Below are 21,254 nucleotides of genomic sequence, written 5' to 3'. Positions count from 1 at the left end.
ATTGACCTCTTAGTAAAGAATGTCGTGATGGATGTATTTGGAATGAAGAATTAGTTGGTTGTGTTGTTGTTTGACTTGAAACATTCTTTTTAAAGTATAATATAAAGTTGGACTTTATTGGATCATAGGTGTTATTTTCTTTGTTTTGACCATCATTTCTATCACACATAATGATATAGTTCTCACCAAAGTTAGAGCTCAGATTTGGTAACAATGCAACATAACTACATAGATGAAAAAATAGAGAGTGAGCATACCAGAAAAGGTTGTAATTGACAAATGTTACATAAATGTTTTTAAATATATTTTTTTAACGTTTTCTGGTGAAACACTAGAGTGTCTCTGATATATATATATATATATATATTAGGGGTGTAAAGGTACACGTTCTGGGACCAGACCGTTTCGGTACAGGGCCTTTGGTCCGGTCCGCATGCGGACCGATCCGCGGAAAAGAAGTTCTTTAATCTGTGTTCCCACACGGACCGCAAAGCGGAAGTACACCTCAGTGTGAAGGAAGGCTGCCGCCGCTGGTATGGGACCGAGCTTTTAGTTAGTAACTTGTAAAAAAGTTAAAACATAAACTGTGCAGATTACTAGTTCCTCGAGCCCTGTCGGTTTGGACAGTTGCATATAACCGGGATGAAGTTCTTTTTACGGACTGACTCTTAAGTTTCGTTTTCATTTTCAGCGATGATCTCGCTCCAGCAGCGCTGCTGCGCAAAGGGGGAGGGGGAGACACTTCTGTGTGGGAGCATAACCTGCAGCATGATAGAATGAACACCCTCCCTCACCAACAGACAGCCTTTTGCTAGTAATTCTGAACGGGCCAAAGCCATAACAAATGCCTTTAAAGTTCTTATATCGACAGAGGGAAATATTAATAGTTCTGAGATGAAACTGTCCCAGAGGTGATTAGGTTTATTATGTGCTCAAAGGGCATTCAAAAAACTGTTGCCTTCATAAACTAAAAGGTGTCAGTGTAATTAAAAATAAATATTTTTACATATAGGCTATATTAATTACTTCATTTCATTCTAAAATACTTTATTTCATTCATATCTTTTATTTATTGAAGACTCTTTTGGTTGAAGGATGCAGCATAAGTTTTTTATTTTTTTATTTTTTACAATGTTTAATTAAAAATGTTATTAAAAAGTAACCTGAGCAGGTGTACAAGTCTGAACTGTCGATGCTGCCCAATGTGTAAAAGGGAAATTCTAAATGTTCCTAATAAAGAAAAAACAAGTGTTGCATCAGGTCCCTTTACTGTACCGAACCGAAGCTTGAAAACTTAGAACCGTTCCGAACCGAAATTTGTACCGTTACACCCCTAGTATATATATATATATATATATATATATACCTTTGTTCTTGGTTGTTCTGTTCTAGGATCAGAAAAAGCAATCCCTATTGACCAGAGAACTTCATCAGATCAAACCCAGTGAAGATCACAGCAAGGCAGAGGGCATCACCAACATGCTGAGCCAGGCTATCACCACTCATCACCTGCTCTATGCAAGCCTGGGCTCTGCTGAGTACATGGAGTTTGTCCTTAAGAATCCCTTTAATGTACCTCAGACTGTCACCATCCACAGTGACGACCCTGAGCTCAGGTAAGACACTTTTTCATTTAACCTTGAGTTGACATTAGGCTGGAGTGAGGCCTGAACCTCAGTCTAAACTATGTGTTCAGTGTGATTATTTGTCTAGGTTGCAAAAGGTAAATCTGTGAAAACTACTATGTGTTAGTCAGGTGTATCATTTTAAAAATTGGACGATTTATAGATGTGCCCCCCACCCCCCAATCTAACACACTAACTCAGCTCAGGGATTTCGGGACTCTGGTGTATTCCATTATCAGATTGGAGCAAACCATGCCCCACCATGACATTGTGTTCACACATTCTGAATGTGTTTCCAAGAGTGATGGCATTCTGTGGAATGCATGCTTATCTTTCTTTGGTGGGTTTCAGCATCTGTGACTAGTCAGTCATACAGAGGCTGCACTCTGTCCGTTACATAGGTATGAACCCAAAGGAAACAGATTCCCCTTTGAGAAGCAAAGTGTGATGTGATATTTACATAATGGTACAGATTTTTAATATAAAGAAAATAATGCTGTGTATAGTGTGTCTTCATGAGGACAAGGAAACACTATTTAAAATGCTTGTTTGTTTGTTTTTTAAATGAGTTTGAATCTTAAGTAATACAGGTCTTTGCACTTCCACACAGTCCCCATTTTGAGACATATTCAATTTAGAATTTAGTTATTTCAAGTGATGGTTTACTTCCTCATCTTTTAAAGTTTTGACCATCCATTTACCTATCATGGGATGCTTTTAATGATCTATTGAAAAAAAAACAATTTAGAGTGGTGAAGATAAGCAGCAAACTGGATATGATCCAATTTTTACACAAAAAATAGCATTAGCATTACTCAAGTCATATTTCTCCTTATGGCAATCGATACCAATGTTTGCTTTACATTTCCTTTTTGTCGAATGTTTTGATGGACAGGGTAAAACAAATCCAGCATAATCTTTTAATCCTCGTCATTTAGTTTGTATTGTAGTTTGTATTAATAATGACACAGACATAATAGCACTTAACTTTCATAAACAACTCTCACAATAATGGAATATATAACAGAGCAAACTCCAAAATGTAAGAGAATGTTTGTTTGTTTATTTTTGGCTGGGGGAAAGGGAAGCATATAATTTTAGGTCCCTAACTTCAGCATCACAGTCAGTGCTTACAGCCAGAATCCTGGCCTTCCACCAGTTCATGGAGTAAACACAAACCCTGCCAAAGTGGTTATTCATATTGTGGACTGATGGGAGGGATGTTGACAGATTTGTCAGATATAACACAAACTCATTGTGCAACTTTTGTGATGGGGTGACTTGTTCTCAATGACTAGAATGCTTTCATTCTGTTTGAGGTAAGTCTTTATTTCTAAAATGTAAACAGTAATAGTTATAAGTTGCATCAGGTCATTGCAACCCCAATATCTGAAAATAACTCAAAATATGCTCGCACAGAACTGCCTAGTATGATTGAAACACCCATTCCAGAAACTCCTTTTCTCCCATTTTGTCTTTAATAACCTGAGGATATACTTGTGTTTTATTACAGAAACACACCCTGCCTTTATAAAGCAGAAATGACTACATTCTTAAGTGTTTTACACTTCAGGGATACTCTTTAGTTCCTCTACGTTACCGACTCTGATTCAGTGTATGACAGTGCTTAAGGACACATTTCCAACTCACTATCCTCTATACAGCGTTTTGTCTTTTTAATCACTTGTCCTGACCGTCTCTAAACCAAAGGAGAAAACGTTGTTTTTTCTCTACAAAGCCATACATGGGAAATTCCCTTTTTAATCTGATATAGCTATCAAACAGCTGTTTTGATGATTTTCTGCAATAGATCACTGCTATAAAAGCTACCCAGGGTGAACTCAGAACTTGGTATCCAATTTGTGCCCTGGTCATGGAGTAACCTTCCCAACACACTACAGCGTAATGATTTTTTTCCTCCCTCAGAGAGTTCAACGCTCGAATAAAATACTTTGTTACAGAGGAGGGAAGTTGATATTCTTAATCTTGATTATGAATAATTTGCCAGTTGTGTTTATTTGTTTTTAAACTTGCCACACTTTTTAACTACCACTTCTGTGTTGTTGACATGTTTCATTGTGAACCAAAGCCTGATAGGTTGGTTCTTCTGTTCGGAATTGGTTAACTCCAAATCGTGACAAACTAAAACTTTGTAATCTGACAAATAGTTGATAAAGAATTCACAATGATGTGTAACGGTGGAATGTGGTGCAAAATGACCCTAAAAGGACTGTTGCTTAGTTAGTAGAGTCGGTTGTCTCTCATCCGGAAGGTCGGGGTCCAATCACCGGGTTCATGCAGCCACATATCCGATGTGTCCTTTGGGCAAGACACTTAAACTGAAGTTGCTCCCGCTGCTTCATCAGCAGGCATGTGAATGTATTTGAATCGGAAAGTAACTTCTTATTGTTACTTTAAATAGCAAACACTACCATCAGTGTGTGAATGGGTAGGTGTGAAAGCGCTTTCCAATTACCATTAAGGATAACTGTGAAATTAGCAATTGTATTCCTTTTAGTGTGGTTTGCTTTTATTAAAAAGAGGCATCAGTACTAATTTTAGGCAGTTCATAAACTGTTAAAACTCCTCACAGCAGGTTTAAGGAAAGCTGCTGTTGGGTTTGAAGCTTGGGATAGCTACTTTTGTTCTCGTACTGCAGTGAAAATAAACCAGTAAACAACATGAGAACACAAACAGGATTTGAAAGTCTCAAAGTAGAGACGTTTCACAAAAGGAATGTTGATGCTGAAGTTAATCTTTTAGCACCTCTACTATAGTGATGCAACACGGCTTTACAAAAAGTGTCCATCATACATAAAGTAAAACAGTTGGAAGTATGAAATTCCAACACAAAAAAAGTCAAGAAGCTTGTTTCTTATTGGATGTTTAATTCAGGTTGTCAGAGTCCTATTCACAGCCTGCCCCCTGTTTTAATAAGACACATGTGTTTGTGAAGTTATGCAACTACTTGTGCTTTTATATGTGTGCATGTTTCACAGTTTGAAATCGATTTGATGCACTGTTTTTACACGTGTTGTCTTGTTTCGATGTTTTGGGTGTAGTTTTGATTCAAAATAATATTTATATGTCCTGGGATGCCCTTAAAGGTCACATATTATGCAAAATACCCACTTAACCATGTTTGTCTAACACCAACATGTGTCCCTAGTCTATCTACAAATCCCCCAATTATGAGAAAAGTCCGTCATCTCTGTCTTTTGCCTCTGGGTCTGTCTTTCAACGGTAAACAGAAGAGGCTGGTGCAAGAAAGCCCAAGCCACCAAAGCCCTTCCAGAGGGGTGTAGTCAAACACAGCTCATTTGCATTTAAAGCTACAGACACAGAAACAGCCTGTTCTGAGTGAGGCTGAAGTAGAGGGATTCATAAGCACAATAAAAAACAGGATCGGAGTGGATTTTAACAAGAAACTTCACAGACATGTTTTGGATACCTCTGAAACTTATTTAAACTTGATGAAAAGGAGGATAATGTGTGACCTTTAATATTTAGATTTAAAACACAGCTTCAAAAAAGGCTGTACTTTTATTTCAGAATAATCATGATAAATAATTTGATACAAATATCAGACACATTCCCACACAGTTTGCCTGTATGTATTAACATGAATACGTAGGTTGAACTTAGAATATTTTAATGACCTTTAACCACCTCCTTGCACTATGTTGCCACATTTCACTCACTGCTGTTCACACTTATACAAGGATTATAAACCAGGAAGATTCTAGCTCTTTCAGCAGCGAAAGAATTGTCCTTGACACAAACATGCTCATGCTGGTGAGATGCTAAATACCCCCTTTAATCCACATACAGCAGCCTTTATGGCTTACGTTTCCTGAATCACCCCTTCTTGGTTACCTTGTTTGTGTTTGTTTCCTTAAGTTAGCGCTGTTGCTAATCCCCCCACATGGATCCTTAGTTATGGATTCTGCTCATGCCTTTGCTTTGGATTAGCATATATCATGTTGATCAACAAAGGCTGGAGTGCGCCATGGATGAATCATTATGGCATTAGCCCGGCCACCAAGCCTAGCAGATATAATTGAAAGTCATCAATCCCTGCATCTGTCCTTTCATCATCCCTGCACCCTGTTAGTTTATTTATTTAATTCCTGAAGAGGCAGCATGACACATCACACCAAAGCTTCTGTCAGCTCAATGGTGAGCCAAAGACACAAACATGTACTAAAAGAATTGGATCATTATGACTTTTCTGCTCCCTTGGTTTTTAAAAATATTGATAATTTGAAAAAGTAGTATTTCCCGGGATTAAATTGTAACATTAGAGGGATGTACTACACTCGATACTCCACTTGTTTTAAATGCTGGTCTGGCTTCTGTTTAGGCAATACAATTGAAGCCTGTTATGGAGAAATGTGCTTAATTGCCTGCACACGCTCGCTGTCCACACTGCATTCATTAAATATTTCATTCTTCGCTCTGTAAATTTCAGTTTCCCCTTGCAAACAGTATGACATCTAGTGCTTTTGTACTTAAAGTGGACTAACGGATGTGTGGCACTTTTGACAAGCTGATGACTACAGGCTAGAATCAGACTGATTTTGTCACTGATGCTCGCGTCATGTGCTCTTAGGACTGGCTGTAAGATTGCTAAAGGGGTAACAAGAAGTGATTTATTTTTTTTTGGTCTTAATTTATGGTTTGTTCTGTTTTAGTTCAAACTGTAAATCCTTTGAGGCCCTAATGCACAGTTGCACATAGACAAAAAACACAGCCTTTAAAATATTTTGAATCAGAGGAATAAAATATCAGAAAAAGCTGATCTGGTGGAGAATTCAAGAGAAATCCTTGGATAAGATTTCATAGGTATAGTCATCCATCATCCATACCGTACATAGTATGCCATTGCCATATTGGTATCTGTTATCAACATGTACAGACTTTTCTTTCTTTACAAGTGCTTTGCAAAGTCTGTAGTTGTCTTACACACTCCTTATCATAATAAATACTTTAGTTTTATTTACAAATTTAACAAGGGAAGTATTTTAGTAAGATAGCCAACAAAGATATCAAGAAATGACCAAGAGGCTTTTACTTTCACTGACTGGATCTGGCCTTGATGTCTTGGTAACTTTTGCTTGTAAAGGTGCATGGGATTAAGCAGGCTTGAGTTTAGCCTCAAGGATGGGAAATTTATCAACGGTAAGAGTCCTGATATTGTTGCAAGGATCACCAACCACGACCCCTCTGACCCCCCCACCACCACAGACAGAATTTGGCAAGGGAAGAGTGACAGAAGCCCTTTACAGACTGCAATTCTACAACAGTGCTGTAATGAAGTTCTGCCATACAGTAGTTACACCCTTGTTATTAGTAGACTAGAAAAGCACTATACAAGCTGAAGTCCATTTACCATTTACATTGCATTTGCAATGGCATAACATTGGTGTCCCATTGTGTGATTTCACATTGCATTAAAGCGTTGCAGGAGCACGAGATGCATGGTGTATTAACACTCAGCAGGACCTTCACATACACATACACACTCAGAAATTCATGAACAGCGCTGTTCCACCCTGCCGACTCTAACGTTACACACTGCCACAGGCTTCCCACACACATTCCCGTCCCAGTGTCTCTGTTTCTACCTCCCCTGGTGGATCAGGAGTTGAAAGACCTCGCCTCACTATTCCACCATTCCATGTGCGTTACATATTGCATGTGAGACGTACTGTAACATGGCCGTAAAGTAACCCTCCTTGAAATGGCTGTGTGTAAGAGCCAAGAGACTGAGACCTCAAAGACTGTGTCACCTCTGTTGTGGCCTCAGGAAGAGCACCCTGTGAAGATATTTTACATTTTGAAATTTGAAGCAGAACTTTATTGTTGAAAAAGCTGATTAGTGAGTATGCTGGCAGGACACCTCCACACATGCTCATGATATTGTTGGGCTATTTCAGAAGGCGCTTCATGTTTCAGCTGCAACAGAAGCTATGACTTGAGTGCAAAGAAACACTAGATTTAATATAATTTAAAACAGTTTTAAGATATGAGAAAAAGAAATACACCCAGGAAAGCCAAAGATGTTTTGCTCCTCCCCTCTTGATCCACTCACTGAGCTCTGGGATCAGGAGAATTGATCAGTCGGTAGGTGGTTCTTTCACAGGTTTCTTCTCTAATCTCTAACATAACCAGCTCCAGAGTAGGTAAGAAGTGTGACTTAAGCTACTATTGTGATGTATGCAGAAGTGATCCACTGTTACCTTGCTTAGCAAAAAAAAAAAACGACTTCCTAGTACAGGCCTCTGGTGTATTTCATCAATAGAATCCAAGATATTTTTGACCACCATTTTGATCTCATTGCGGTTTAGCGAGACGGCTTTCACAACATCAAACTTTGTTGTATTTGTGTATGTGCTTTGTCCTTGATGTTCTCTTATGGTGGCTAACAGTTGTTGGTTCACATTAGTGTTTCACATGGTTGAATTTGAAGGGCAGCTTGGGCAGGTGTAGTGGCACAAGGAAATGTGGGTCTTGTATCAGTCCACAGACTACAGGAGACTGAAACAGATGTGGAAGATCTCTTTTTTTTTCTTTTTCTTTCTTAAGTGATGTAACAATTAATTAACATTTCTTATAAAGCGCCCATATTAACAGAAAAATAAAAAATATCATAAAGACAAGGTCTGGACTGTCTCCTTTATGGTAAGTCCACAGTGACCCAATTTTTATATGAAAATTGCCAAATCATAATATAAGTTAATTCAGGACACTTTACACAAGAGCAGGACGGTAGACTGTAGACCCAACACATGCCCACCTTGAGCAAGCATTTGGCAACATTGGGGAACAGTGGTGAGGACAACCTTATTTGAAACAGAACCCTAATCATTGCTAAACAGCAATCTGCCTTGATCAGGTGGACCAGAAAATACAGAAAGAGACAGATGGATAGAGACAGACAGGGACAAAGTCAAGACTTGTGCTGTAGCAGCAATGCAGCAATGCAAATAATAAGAGTAGAAATATAACGTATATTACTAATTACAGCTTTATAAATAAATGATAGCAGTTGAAATCAAGGAGGTTCTCAGCAGGAAGTCCAAAAATAGGATCCAAAGGGACCTCTATTAGTGGTTAATGAAGAACTTTCCATTAGTTTTAATTAGTAAGCAGCCAAGTCTTTGAATTGTTAAAGAAAATCTACACAAACCTGCCTCCTGCACCTCTGTTATCCTGGATTGCACGAAGCATTGTTTGGTCAGTGCACTCAGGCAACTCTGCTGTAACTGCCTTGTAAATATTTCAACCAATATCTGACAAGGGATTTTTTTTTTAAACACTAGAAAAGCCTCGGGTTAACTCTGTGTTCTACAGACAGATTCAGTCTGACCCTGAGCCAGTGTCAGACTTCTCTTTACACAAAGGAAATGTTTTCGACCTGTTGGCATTCCCTCCACATGGCTACCTTTACACTTGGCCTCACAGAGCATGGTGTGAGCTGTGACTGCTGCCTATCAGGGAGATAGCAGACTCCAGCTTTGCACAGCTTCACATCTGTTCATGTTGCTGCTGTCTCTCTCTCCTCACAGTTTCTTCCTCTCATTATCTGGCTTCTCCTCTGAGCTTTCTCAACTCTGCATACGTTCACTCTTTTCTCTTGATATCTTTTTAATCATCTTCATTTTGTTCTGTGTCGGTTTTTTCCCCTATGTGCCCCATTCTGTTTGTTCTGTTCACTTCCTACTTTGTTTTGTTTTCTTTCTGTAAAAATGAATCAATCCTTGTTTTTTTTTATTATTTGAGACTTAGACTAAACACAATCATAGGCTCTTTGTTGTCTTTATAAGCCGAAGGCAAAATATTCATTCTGCCTTAAAAAATCTCAAAATAAGTTTCATGGAATTGACTGCTGCCTTGAACCTTAATGTAAGTGAGGTGGGGTGCTGAAAAAATCATAAACTGTTGCTCTCTTGTTGAGAGAAATTCCCTTCTTAATGCCCTTGGCTTGGAGCCTTTGATATTTAAAGCGGCACCTCCATTTATGTATTTGTGCGTAAAAATGAAGTAGTGCAAACAAGACCTCCCTCTGTAATAATCTGTTATATGTTTCTTTGCTTTCTCCCTGGCAATCCATTTGCAGTGGATTGAAGGGAAGAGGGGGATGGGGTTACTGACCTTTGTGCACCTTCCTGAAAGCCGCAATTGTCAAAGAAGGCTCTGCGTTTGTGTGTTGACTGCTCAACCGTGGAATTAGCTCACTTCGATTGTTGAACATTCACCATACTTAAACATTGCTCGGTTTGTAAGAATGGAAGGTCAGCACTGTTGTCAGTTCTAAAGGGAATTGTGTTGTTTTGTTTGCCTGTCTGGATGCCTTGCAGAGTCCATTATGTGGTTCCTTTTCCATCGATTCCCGCATGCACACAATTCAAAGAGGAGTATTGCTTCATATTATCAATCATGTTCCCTCAGAAATAGCCAGAGGTGGGCACAGTTAATCAAAAAAACGTTGTTAACTGTTATTCTGTTAACAAAGACATTAACTGCGATAGCGCTTTTTTCCTTAAATAATTAACCCAGGTTAAAGTTAACTGCCCGGTATTATCAAAAACAACAAAAATCAGCTTTTTGCAATGTCAGCATATTCAATTTCTTTAGAGACAATGATAACTTAATTTTACACATTCCTCTGTATTGAAAATCTTCAAATAATAGAAACTTTTCAATATATCAATACCGTCTTCACTCTAGCGGCGCTCCGGAAGTACCTTCAAGTAGGTCAAGCAAAGTTTCACAATAAAAGCTCTCAGGGCAGAGATTGGTATTTTTGGTTGTTATTAAAATAAGGTCTCTAAAGTACAGAAGGCGGTCAGCAGTCTCATCTCTTCTGAGAGTCAGGAACAAATGAAGTCAGCTGATATGGTTAGGAAGAAGTGAATTCAAGTGAAGAAAATGACGATAACGCAAACCAAATTTACTGGACATTAAATGTTTCGATAACTCATACAGTATGAACGCAGATCCTTTGCGATTAAAGGATTATCAGACCTGTGCCCGAGTTCTGAAAATAACCAGTACTTAAACAAAGCCTTTAATATACGCCTGGAGTTATAATAGTTCAAATACCATTATCAATGTTGTTTCAGGGAAACAGGGTGAATATGTAGAAGGGGATTCTGGAAGTTATGAGCCTATTGAGACCAAAATCTGCAGCTCCCATTGGCTGTAAGCCAGTTTCAAGTCACGGTTAAACTCTGGCCCTGTTTGGGTCACTCTAACCAGTATTTAATAACAGTGTCAATATACCCATGAGGATAAATTTGCTAGTTATAGAAAGTATTGCACAGCGTCTGAAAACAATTGTGTTGAATTATTTCAGCTGTGGTTCTGGCTCTGAAGCTTTATAAAGCAATTAAAAACTACTGATAATGTAATCAAGGTTATTTTCTCAGCTCTCAGGTCTTGGGGAATACAAATTTAAAAAAAAGGACTACCTGTGTTACAAAAAGAGGGCATGAGGTTTGAAGGACAAAGGTGCTTCCGAGCAGGTAAGGTCTAACAAAACAGTTGATTCATGCAGAACATAGTATACAGTGATAGAGGAGCTTGACCCACTTTATTAACTTCAAGAAACCGTGTGTAACTTCCAGTTTTGTTTTAGTTTTGGAGGCCCCTGCGGTCAATGCTGTACAACTCTTTGCTGATCATTTTATGAACATGCCTGTGAAGAAGTCTCTAAAGAAAAATCTCAGCCCAACGAACAATTGTTAAAAATGTTATCATGTGCTCTTTGGGGAATTTGCTCTATGTTTCCTCATCAGACACTGACTGGATGGAAACTGTGACTGTGTGTGTGTGTGTGTGTGTGTGTGTGTGTGTGTGTGTGTTGTAACACTATTAAAAACTATTTAGAAATATTCAAACTTATTCTGTTTGCTTTTGTAGGTCATACAGATGCATCAGTATTCATTTGAGTCTGTTTCATGGCCAATAAAACTGATCACAGTTTAAAGTCAGAATATCTCTGCCGATGCATCAATTCATTCAACCATTCCCTTTTTTTTTTGGAACTCTCTGTCTTGACACCTAACTTTGTGAATGTGTAATATTCGTTCTCTGGGATACAGAATTTACTATAAATTCCTTCAAACATTGTTGCTCTTTTAAGAACGGTGATGTCAGCTGGGTATTCCATCCAAAAACAAGCAGCAAAATATCCCAATTTACCAAAAAGTATTCTCTGTAGATATTCAGGCTAAGACATCAGAGTGCTAAAACTTCTGACACCACCATCAGCTTACACAAAGATCAACAATCAGCTCTTTCCGTGTGGTTTGCATTTTTGACTATTTCAACATTCCCATGGCCTTTCCTGTGCCGCCACTGTGAACATTGTTCACCAAACTTCTGGTTAGACTGAAAGTAAAGAATAAACATTAGTATTTATTTTGCTCTACTTGGTATCTTTTTACTATGCTGGATGAAGAGAACATTTCCCTTTCCCCTGATTGTGTTTCAAGTCCAACTCTAATCCTTGATGGACTCTTAAAGAGGAAGGGTGTCCTTTCATCTTGCCCATGTCCTTTTATCTTTCTATCCAGTGTTCTCACTAACGCAGAGGAGTGGGGTTACTTCAAAGCACTAACCAAAACTCCAACCCCACTGGAGGAGAACATGTTTCACTTGGAAGAGGATGCCCCAGGACCAAGAGTTTACCTCCGGCCAAAAGAGAGCATTCACATTCCTCTGAAATACCAGAGCTTTCTCTGTGACCACACCATGGCCATTCAGGTACAGTACAGGATGCCAGAGGTTGATTCTGGTGGAAAGTTTGGACTGGTCTTATACAATCATATTTAGCATTGGGTTGTTGTTGTTTTTTTGCAGGATTCTGTGCTTTTTACAAATACCAATTTATTTCACCATTCATATGTAATACTGGAAGATTGACAAAATGATTGTGTTAACATGCAGTCTTCACATATTTCAAGAAATAAAGGTCATTCAAATCACTCCCTTTAGATGAACAAAAGTCAGTACATTTACATGATAATTCAAAACAAATTGGATCATTGTGACTGACAAAAAATGTACTTTTGAAAATCATGTTTACATGTTTATCCAACTGAAGTCGAATTTCTACAACTTCAGAACTAACACACCAATATAAATATAAGGTTGGGGATCGATTTACTCTTGCCTTTATATGCCTCAATCTGCCCCAAACTGGCCCAGGAGTACAATGCATGCTCTACAGTTCCTGCTCCCGACTTTGACCTGTAAGTCGAACAGCATTAAAGCGTGGACAAAGGCTGGAAAGAAAACAAGACAGAGGTATTAACATGGTGAATGCTAAAGTGAGAACCCCACATGGACAGAAGACCGACTAGGAGAAACAGTTTATGTTGGGTCATATGAAATGCACAGAGCTGTCAAGCTGTCCATGTTTAAACCGTTCGACATACAACCAGTTGGCCTCTTGCTAGCTTGTTTGTTGATTGGATGTGACGTACTGGGTCCAACCGGAAGAAGGTCCAGCAGTAACTAACTGCTGGTGGGCATTTCATCACCTATTGTACTCAGTGCTTGTTTACTGGTACAAGGAAAGTTGTCCAATTAAGTGACTTCATCAAAATATAACCATCGCTCTACTTAACTGTGCATGTAAACTGTGCACGATTATTTCACATAAGTCAGTCCTATAGATTCCCTTTCAAGAAAATCGATAAAAATGTATTGGCCTTGAGTGGTCCAAAAATCACTGGTTTTAACTATACACCTTGAGGATTGCTTACTATAACTGATCTCTTCTAAAGAACCCACATATTGGCAACATGATAGACAATGTGATGCCAGAAATTATAAACAATAAATCTCTTTCACTTTGCTCTAATCCTATGTAGCCAAGATGGGGGGGGGTTAAGCTCTTTGATTCTCTTTATGCATCTTGTGATGATTTACAGATTTCATACATGATGTGCAGAAGTTCTGTTTTCTCTACAGTCAAATGCTGCTTTTGAATGATCTTCAATTTTGATAACTGCTCTGTCTCTAATCAAATCCTCACAGGGACCGAGCTTTCTACCTACGGGCAAAGGTTCCCGGATGGCAAGGAAGAATCTGTCCAATATTGTTGCTGCCAAGATTATCAAGGTACAAACTGTGCTTCTAACTGTATGCCTCATGCTATACTTTGTGTATTGAACCTTATTTATCTCCCGCTTTATTCTTCTGCTTCTCAATCCCTCAGTTGTTTGTCTCCAGGCTGGAATTATAGCAAGCTATAGATTTGAGATGCATTGTGAATGTACAGTATGTTTTTTTCTTCCGTGAAAAGGGCTTTGATGTCATCTATTTGTAACATTTTTTTTACATCTTAGCATACATACACGGATCGCTGGATTCAGAAGATTAGACAAAAATAACGCCAACTAACTTAAAGATATAGTTAGAAGCTTTTGAATTGGAATTGAGAAGAGTTAACCTCTCTTGTACAACTTCTAATGTACGCACACACACTTCCAGACAACTGTCTGCAGAGTGGCGGTGCACCTCCTCGTCCCTCCTCTCCACTCCCACACAGTCACAGCTCAGACACAAAGAACGCTTTGAAGTGTCAACCATTTCAAAAAAGTTACTCCAGCCAGACAAGATTGTCAAGCAAAATTATATGCTAGAAATTACTTTTATCTTACTGAACATTGTTTATCTCCTCCAACTGGCAAATGTCTGGCTGGAAAGTTAAACTATCTCTAATTGGAGGACAGCCTGACACGCCTGGCTAATCTTCTTCAAATGAACCATGCACACATGGCATTATGCGGGAGTTACTTTCCCATTTTACACTATTATCCAACAGTTTGTAATATGTAAGAAAGTTTAGAGCAGGGAGCAACAATGAGAATGTGCTTATTCGCGTGTAGAGATAAGTCGATGTGCTCTGTATCTTTATTTGACGTAATGTGCTCAGCAGCCCCTGTGTGCTACAGCTGTCAGCAAAATTAACTTCTGTTCCTCATGAATCCTTTCAAATTGAAATTTAGGCCCCTTTTCTCTACAGATGTGAGCTTAAATCTAGGCTTACATTACTGGCAGATTTATGCTGCTAAAAAAAGATATCAGATGGTGTATGTGCTAACCCGCAGTAGCTCACAATAATCCTGTTGTTCGTGTTGAGTACAGTACCCTGAAGCTCTCCCATTGCACAGGGTGATGAAATATTTGCCAGTCTGCCAAGCCTGTGTGTGTCTGAATACAGAATGTGTGTGTGTATTTGTGTGTCAGTGTCAGCACTGCTGCTCAGAGCAAAAATCCTGTCAAGAGGTCAAAGAGGTCGGGTCCGGATCAAATCTGTGTCCCGCTAAAACTGACAAGCCCCAACAGCAGAGCTGTCAGGATGCCAGCACTGGCACCGCTGTCAGTCAGCACACATCATCAGAGCCAGATATGGGCCACTCATGCAGGTCAGCATGGGCCCACAAATCTGACCTATTGATGTTTTGGACAGCTGCTGATTGGCAGGGATCAAACTCTGAGATTGTGAATCAGTTTGCTAAATGCACAAAGTAAACTTCAGTCTGTAGTTCATTACTCACACAGAGCTTTCCATAAGCACCGGCTGTCAGCCAAACGAGTTACTTAAATAGAGCTGGCTACCTTTTTCGATTGATTCTTAATAGAATAGTATTAACCTTGATTAAGAAACAAGTTGCAACTTGCTTTTCATGTAGATTTAAGAAGCACTCAGCATTGCTTCCAATCTATATGAACCTGAGAAAGATGCCTGTCTGTCTGTGTAAATCCCGCCCCTGAGTGTGGGGAGGCCGGGGGGATTCAGCTGATGGTACGGACACGCTGCAAGACACCAACTTGTCTTAACCCCTTCCCTCCTAAATGAGCGAGAAAATCTGTTAAAAAGTGGAGGTATCTCTGTGTTTATTTGAGCCTGCAGTAAGAAATGAAATGGAACAACAGGCCCAAAAGTCCCAAAACATGGCACGTTTTGTGTTTGTCCTCTTTTTTATTACCGCTGTAGCACGGGAAGTGATGATTCTTTCGACTAATCAACGCACTGCAGTGTGTCTACCCTCACCCTTTAGGGTCGTATCTGCAAGCTTTGCACCCCAACAGAATGGTAGCAAAAACGTAGGATCGTATGGAATGATTATTTTGGCACCACTCTAACGTTGTGAGAGTGGAAACACCAATAAATCCGTACTGTACCGAACTGGACTGCTTGCAGGAAACGGGGGCTTATGTGTTAAAGTTAGCAATTCTTTTTTTTAAATTTCACAATAGAGGGCTATGCAGAAATCTGGGTAGTTCCCCCAAAACACCCTGCTGAAAGTCACGATAGCTGTTCTTGTATGTCATTAATAACAGTGAAAAACACCTGATTGTTCTACACTGCTAACTTCTCATCAAACAAATGCATTTGAAAACAGTTTTCCACATTTTTTATCTTATTACATTTATTTCACATCAGATTATTCATCTGAAAGAAATCTGCCGTGATCAGTGGACCTCAACATAAGGATTCCCTTTAGCCAAACATAAACAGTAGAACAGTTAGTATAATTTCCAAAGGAGAAATTATTCATCCAAAGCATGAATATGTTCAGTACATTTCTTGGCAACCTGGCCCAGTAGACTTTTTTGGGAACAAGTGGAAATTGTAGCCTGATTTTGAATATTTACAGCAAATACCACATGATTCCGTCTATGACATCTCTTGAATTAGAATAGAATAAGTCTTTATTGTCCACCAGAGGGAGAAATTTGCCTTAGGCTCTCCATATACATAACACAGTATAAAAAACATTCAAACCAACAATAACACGGACAACATAGCAGCTAGGTTTACACATTAAAAATCAGTTCATTGTTCAGATCTCATCAGTCATGTTGTAGAATTAAGGACTGCACTTGGAATGAATGACTTCTTAAAGACATTTTTGGTTGTGTCAGTGTTATCTCGAGACACTTTACAAAAGAGCATTATGGGATAACATGCAGGAAGGATTTCTCCTTTGTATTCCTCTCGTTCCTGTTGTCCACACTTCCTTGCCGCTGAGGTGGAGGTCAGATCAGGCTGTGCATGAATGAGGACGGTGGTGGTTGTGGGGACGACACAGTCCTAAGGTGGTGGCTGGGCATCTTTGATTAAAGGGAAATTCTGACTTTACAGTGACATGCACAATTGATAAGAGATAAGGTCAGCAGGTCACCAAAATAAGAGAATTATCCTCTACAGACCATGAATATTGACAGAACATTTCATAGCCATCCATAGTTGTCAGAATATCTGACCCCAAATTGACCCAAAATGTTGTGTAGGCAGCTTGGCCAATCAGCTGACATTCATGTCTTAGGTCACATTGCTAACCTGCGTCTCTTAATAGCTCTGTAGCACATTGTTGTATGAAACTGTCAAAGGAAACTCAGTTCTGTAGCATGTCTATGGCTTATTCTGGTATTTCAGAGGTAATATTATTTGATAATTCATATCCAGCAATTAAGTTTTTATGAGACCTATACTATCTGAAATCAATTATAGCTATGTGTAACATATTTAAATCAAGTGGAGCGTGAGAATGTTAGCAATTCCAACATGTTTGCATATGTTTAAGAATGTGTTTATCTCAGCTGTCCTATGTAACCCTATGTAAATTATGTATAGTGTGAAGACACTTGTGTTGATTTGCACAGATCCTGAGGGCTATTTTAATGCAGCAAAACTTCAAAGCACATTCAACTGGTCTGTGGGGGTTTCAGAAGTCGGGAAGATGCCAACTTTTATGTTCTAGAAGACAGCCTTCTCTATCATCCCCGTGCTCTCTGGTGATTTTATTCAATAAAACTTCTAAAAGATTGCTTATAAAAAAAAAGAAGCTGTGTATGTTGATTAGATCTGTAGTGCCCCAGGAAGAAACACAGAGCAAATCCAGATCTGTATCACTTACTGTAAGAGAGTCGAGGAATTAGAGTATAGGTATCCTCTTCATTTCTAATAATACAGGATGGTTTGGAAATAACACTTACTCACCTGCTTTTTATGATAAAGGGATGCAACACACACACACACACACACTCTACAGAGAAAGCTGCATAAAAGGGAATTTGAAATGGTGCCATTGAAGGCATAGCTCATGATATCTATGATCTGCTGACAAAAAATCTAAATTTATAAAATATTGGAATTGTCATTCATATATTACTTTTAATATGACTCTATATTCCAATGTGTAAAACTAGATAGATTGTACTCACCAAATTTAAGCCTGATATCTAGGAACTAATAATAGTTTAAACCCAGATATATAGAGAAGATATAATGAAAATACTGCAGTTAAAGTGTTAACATCCATAACAGTCAACTTCATTGTTCTGCTCTCGAAGTCTTGGGGCCTGCAGTGTTATTTTGAATGTTTTGAACAAAAAGTCCACGTGTTCTCGCTTGATGTTTGGCTCAAAATGAGATGGTTCTTTTCAGGATGTTCTTGTGGGACCAAATACAAATCTAATGTTCGAAAAACAAAAAGGAGTTATTTATTTCTGGGTCAAAAATACCTTTGTTTGTTTTTGCTTCTTTTTAAATTCTGCTTTTTGCATACCCTGCTGAATACTTGCCTTCTTCAGGCCCTTTTTTGATTCAACTGCTTCCCTTTGTGTGCAGAATAAGTCATTTGTTTTATGTAAGGGGTTTTAAGTGATAAGAGGTTTTTAAATATACAATGTGTAGAGTTTTATTACAATGCTTACACTGAAATATCTAAATTGATTAAAAAAGGACTTAACCTGTTATATATTTTCTTTAGTTGAGCACTTACATAATCTAAAATATTTCCAACAGTTATCAAAGCCAGAGAAATCTGTAATTTTATATTTGTAACGGGATGTGTCTTGTCATGGCGCCGCCATGACAGAAACGACATGTTTGTGTAAACACCTGATATCAAAGACTCCTACATAAGGAGAACTGCTACTCAAAGCTACCGTACTGCTGCTGAATGTGCTGATACAATCGTCATGTAAATTATAATACTTAGCTACATTGTCGGTGCACATATTCTCTTCCTCAGGTCTGTTTTGTCGTCATGACTACGGTCAGCTTGGAGTTCGTTTTCATCAGGGAATGGGGGGAGTAGCAGAGAGAATCACTCCCATGATTCCCCGCTAGCCTTGACATCATCTTTTGTTATTGCTTTGATTAAGAGCCCCCTGGTGGCTGAATTTACATACTGTGCGTTTAAAGGGTTGTAACCAAACGTTTGTAACCACTAGTTTATACATAGTATGTATTGTTTGATGTATATATATGTTGGTATTGTCTGATCCCTCGTGGTTTAAATCTGGCAGATTTTGTTGTTGATGTTTGTTGAATACAAGTTAAATGATTAACATAGACATTACACAACAGATAAAAATGTAAATGCTGCTGGGATCACTGCTGACTTTTCACCATCCCTCCACAGGTTACATTTAAAGCAGAGGATGGCAAACCAATGGCCATCTTCCAGTTGAGCGTGGAGCCAACACCTCACGTTGTCTATCAGACTTTTCGCCTTTACCACCCCGAGCTCTGCTTCCTGAAGAAAGCCATTCGTCTGCCACCATGGCACGACCCCACAGGTAAGCACAGGAGACTACTGACGGTAGTTTTTCACTTGATTTCATCAGATGAAATCAAGACCATCAGTACTAAACCACTTCTCCTTTCTCTTCCTATTGGGTCGTCCGGTTGAAGAACCAGACGGTAGGACTCACATTTCAGTACGCTGCAGTGACCCCAATATCATCTGCCAGACAAGGATGCTGGTGAGAGAATGAAGGAAATGAACAACCGCTTTTGATACCTAAAAGGCTTGCACTAGCACCACGCCTTATACGTTTGAAGTGTTGATGTGTAATCTCTTTTATTTCTGCTTATTTAATCTTACAATTCTCTGTTTTTGATGCAGGTGCCAGGGGAGCCTCAGGATGTGTACTTGAAAGTGCCTGGGAGTCCCAGTCCAAACATAAAAATGTTCTTTGTGATGGTTTTTACGTAAGTGTTTTCTACCCGACAAACACGATGAAGATAGAAGCCCCACACACACACACACACACACACACACACACACACACACACACACACACACACACACACACACACACACACACACACACACACACACACACACACACACACACACACACACACACACACACACACACTAACCTGAATAAGCATTTTTTTTTGAGTAATTAAATTGTTCACACAGGCTTGAATTCATTAACTTATCAGATGGAGATTTGGTGGTCTGACTGCCTGAAGTCAAACATCCATCCATCCACTTATCTCCATGATGATAATACAATATTATGTATATTATTTGGGGGTTTGTTTATACGCATTGCCAATTTCTAACCCATGTAAAAAAAAAAATATATATATATTAGACTCTGATATAATGGGTATCATCAAGTTTTAAGGTTACATATATTTTACATAACTGGTGTGTTGGGGATTGCTTGTCTAATAGAAACACTATTCAAAATAAGCCTGTGGAGTTTCTGGTAAACACATTAATGTTAGCTCTTCAGTGTTCCCAGTAAAGCCCATTATATGTATCCTTGAGGCCAGACTAATGTGTTGAATGCATCTCTTTTCAGCATAGAACATTTGCGAGGACATGTTTTTTTTTAAATAATGTTCCTGTCATAATCTGCTACTTTGTCGGCAGAAGTGAGGTTGCATCATCCTCACACTCCTGTGTGCACAATTATATCCTAGTGCAAGTTGGAAACACACAAACAAAACAGGTGCCTGCTCATGAAACACTTCTGCATGTTGGTAGAATCTCCACAGGGGGAGGTTCACTTTAACTGCTTCCAATGAAAGATTACAACTAACCCTGACATGTTAAACAAAGTGCTCACAAAGGCTTTACAAGGCAGCTTCATTAAATGCTTTTCAATGAGATCATCCAGTCCTCCTGGAAGAAAACAATCTTTTTGACAATAACCCCCAATTTCCACATGCTCTGTGCGTGCCACGTTCCATCAGGGCCACACACTACACTGTAGTTTGTTGCCACTCTAGTCAATCATTGTGTTCACACAGCGGGTGCCACGGTCCGTGGCGGAGCAAATCTGTGGCGCTGACAGAGTATGTGGGGATTTTGGGTTCAGTGTGTTATTAGAAAATTGTCCAGGTTGCTGGGGAATATTCATCCTGTCGTCACCATACATTATCTAAAGATAACACACATTGGACCTGGGTGTTTTGTGCTCAGTATGTGTGTCATGTAATGCGATCCAGTGTCAATGTTTGTAAGGCAGTAGCTTACTTTGTAGGTTCAGTCAATCCAATACTGGCGTTTTTCTCTGTCCTTTCAAAAACCCATATCACTTGTATTCTGTTCTTAATATCCCCAAACGCTCCTTGAGTGCTGTTGCCACAGAGCAGGGCTGAGTAAGTGACAGGTGAGGTACATTGCCTCCCACTCACAGCACTCAGAAGGCCACTGAGACTGAATCCCCTTCTTGTCAGCAGTGAGTGGAGGAGGAGGAGGATGGTGATGAAGATGATGATGCTGATGTTGCTGCTTATTAAAATGCTAGCACAGCAGCAGATCAGCCCCCTACTCATCTTCGACCTCACGC

The 21,254-nt window shown here is 39.1% G+C and overlaps 1 protein-coding gene across 2 annotated transcripts in view; it reads left to right on the top strand.

The window, feature by feature from the left end:
* The window catches only part of nphp4 (nephronophthisis 4), a 200,754-nt gene that overhangs the window by 167,812 nt on the left and 11,688 nt on the right, over positions 1-21,254 (top strand). For both annotated transcript variants that reach the window (XM_061057571.1, XM_061057569.1), the window contains exons 20-25: positions 1,393-1,616; positions 12,209-12,398; positions 13,677-13,760; positions 19,082-19,238; positions 19,354-19,424; positions 19,568-19,653. In XM_061057571.1, the coding sequence (XP_060913554.1) occupies positions 1,393-1,616; positions 12,209-12,398; positions 13,677-13,760; positions 19,082-19,238; positions 19,354-19,424; positions 19,568-19,653 (812 nt within the window). The remainder of the gene's footprint in view (positions 1-1,392; positions 1,617-12,208; positions 12,399-13,676; positions 13,761-19,081; positions 19,239-19,353; positions 19,425-19,567; positions 19,654-21,254) is intronic.

Source organism: Labrus mixtus, chromosome 15 (genome assembly GCF_963584025.1).
Source record: "Labrus mixtus chromosome 15, fLabMix1.1, whole genome shotgun sequence".
In the NCBI taxonomy this organism is placed as follows: Eukaryota; Metazoa; Chordata; class Actinopteri; order Labriformes; family Labridae; genus Labrus; species Labrus mixtus.
This window is presented reverse-complemented; position numbering and strand designations above follow the sequence as displayed.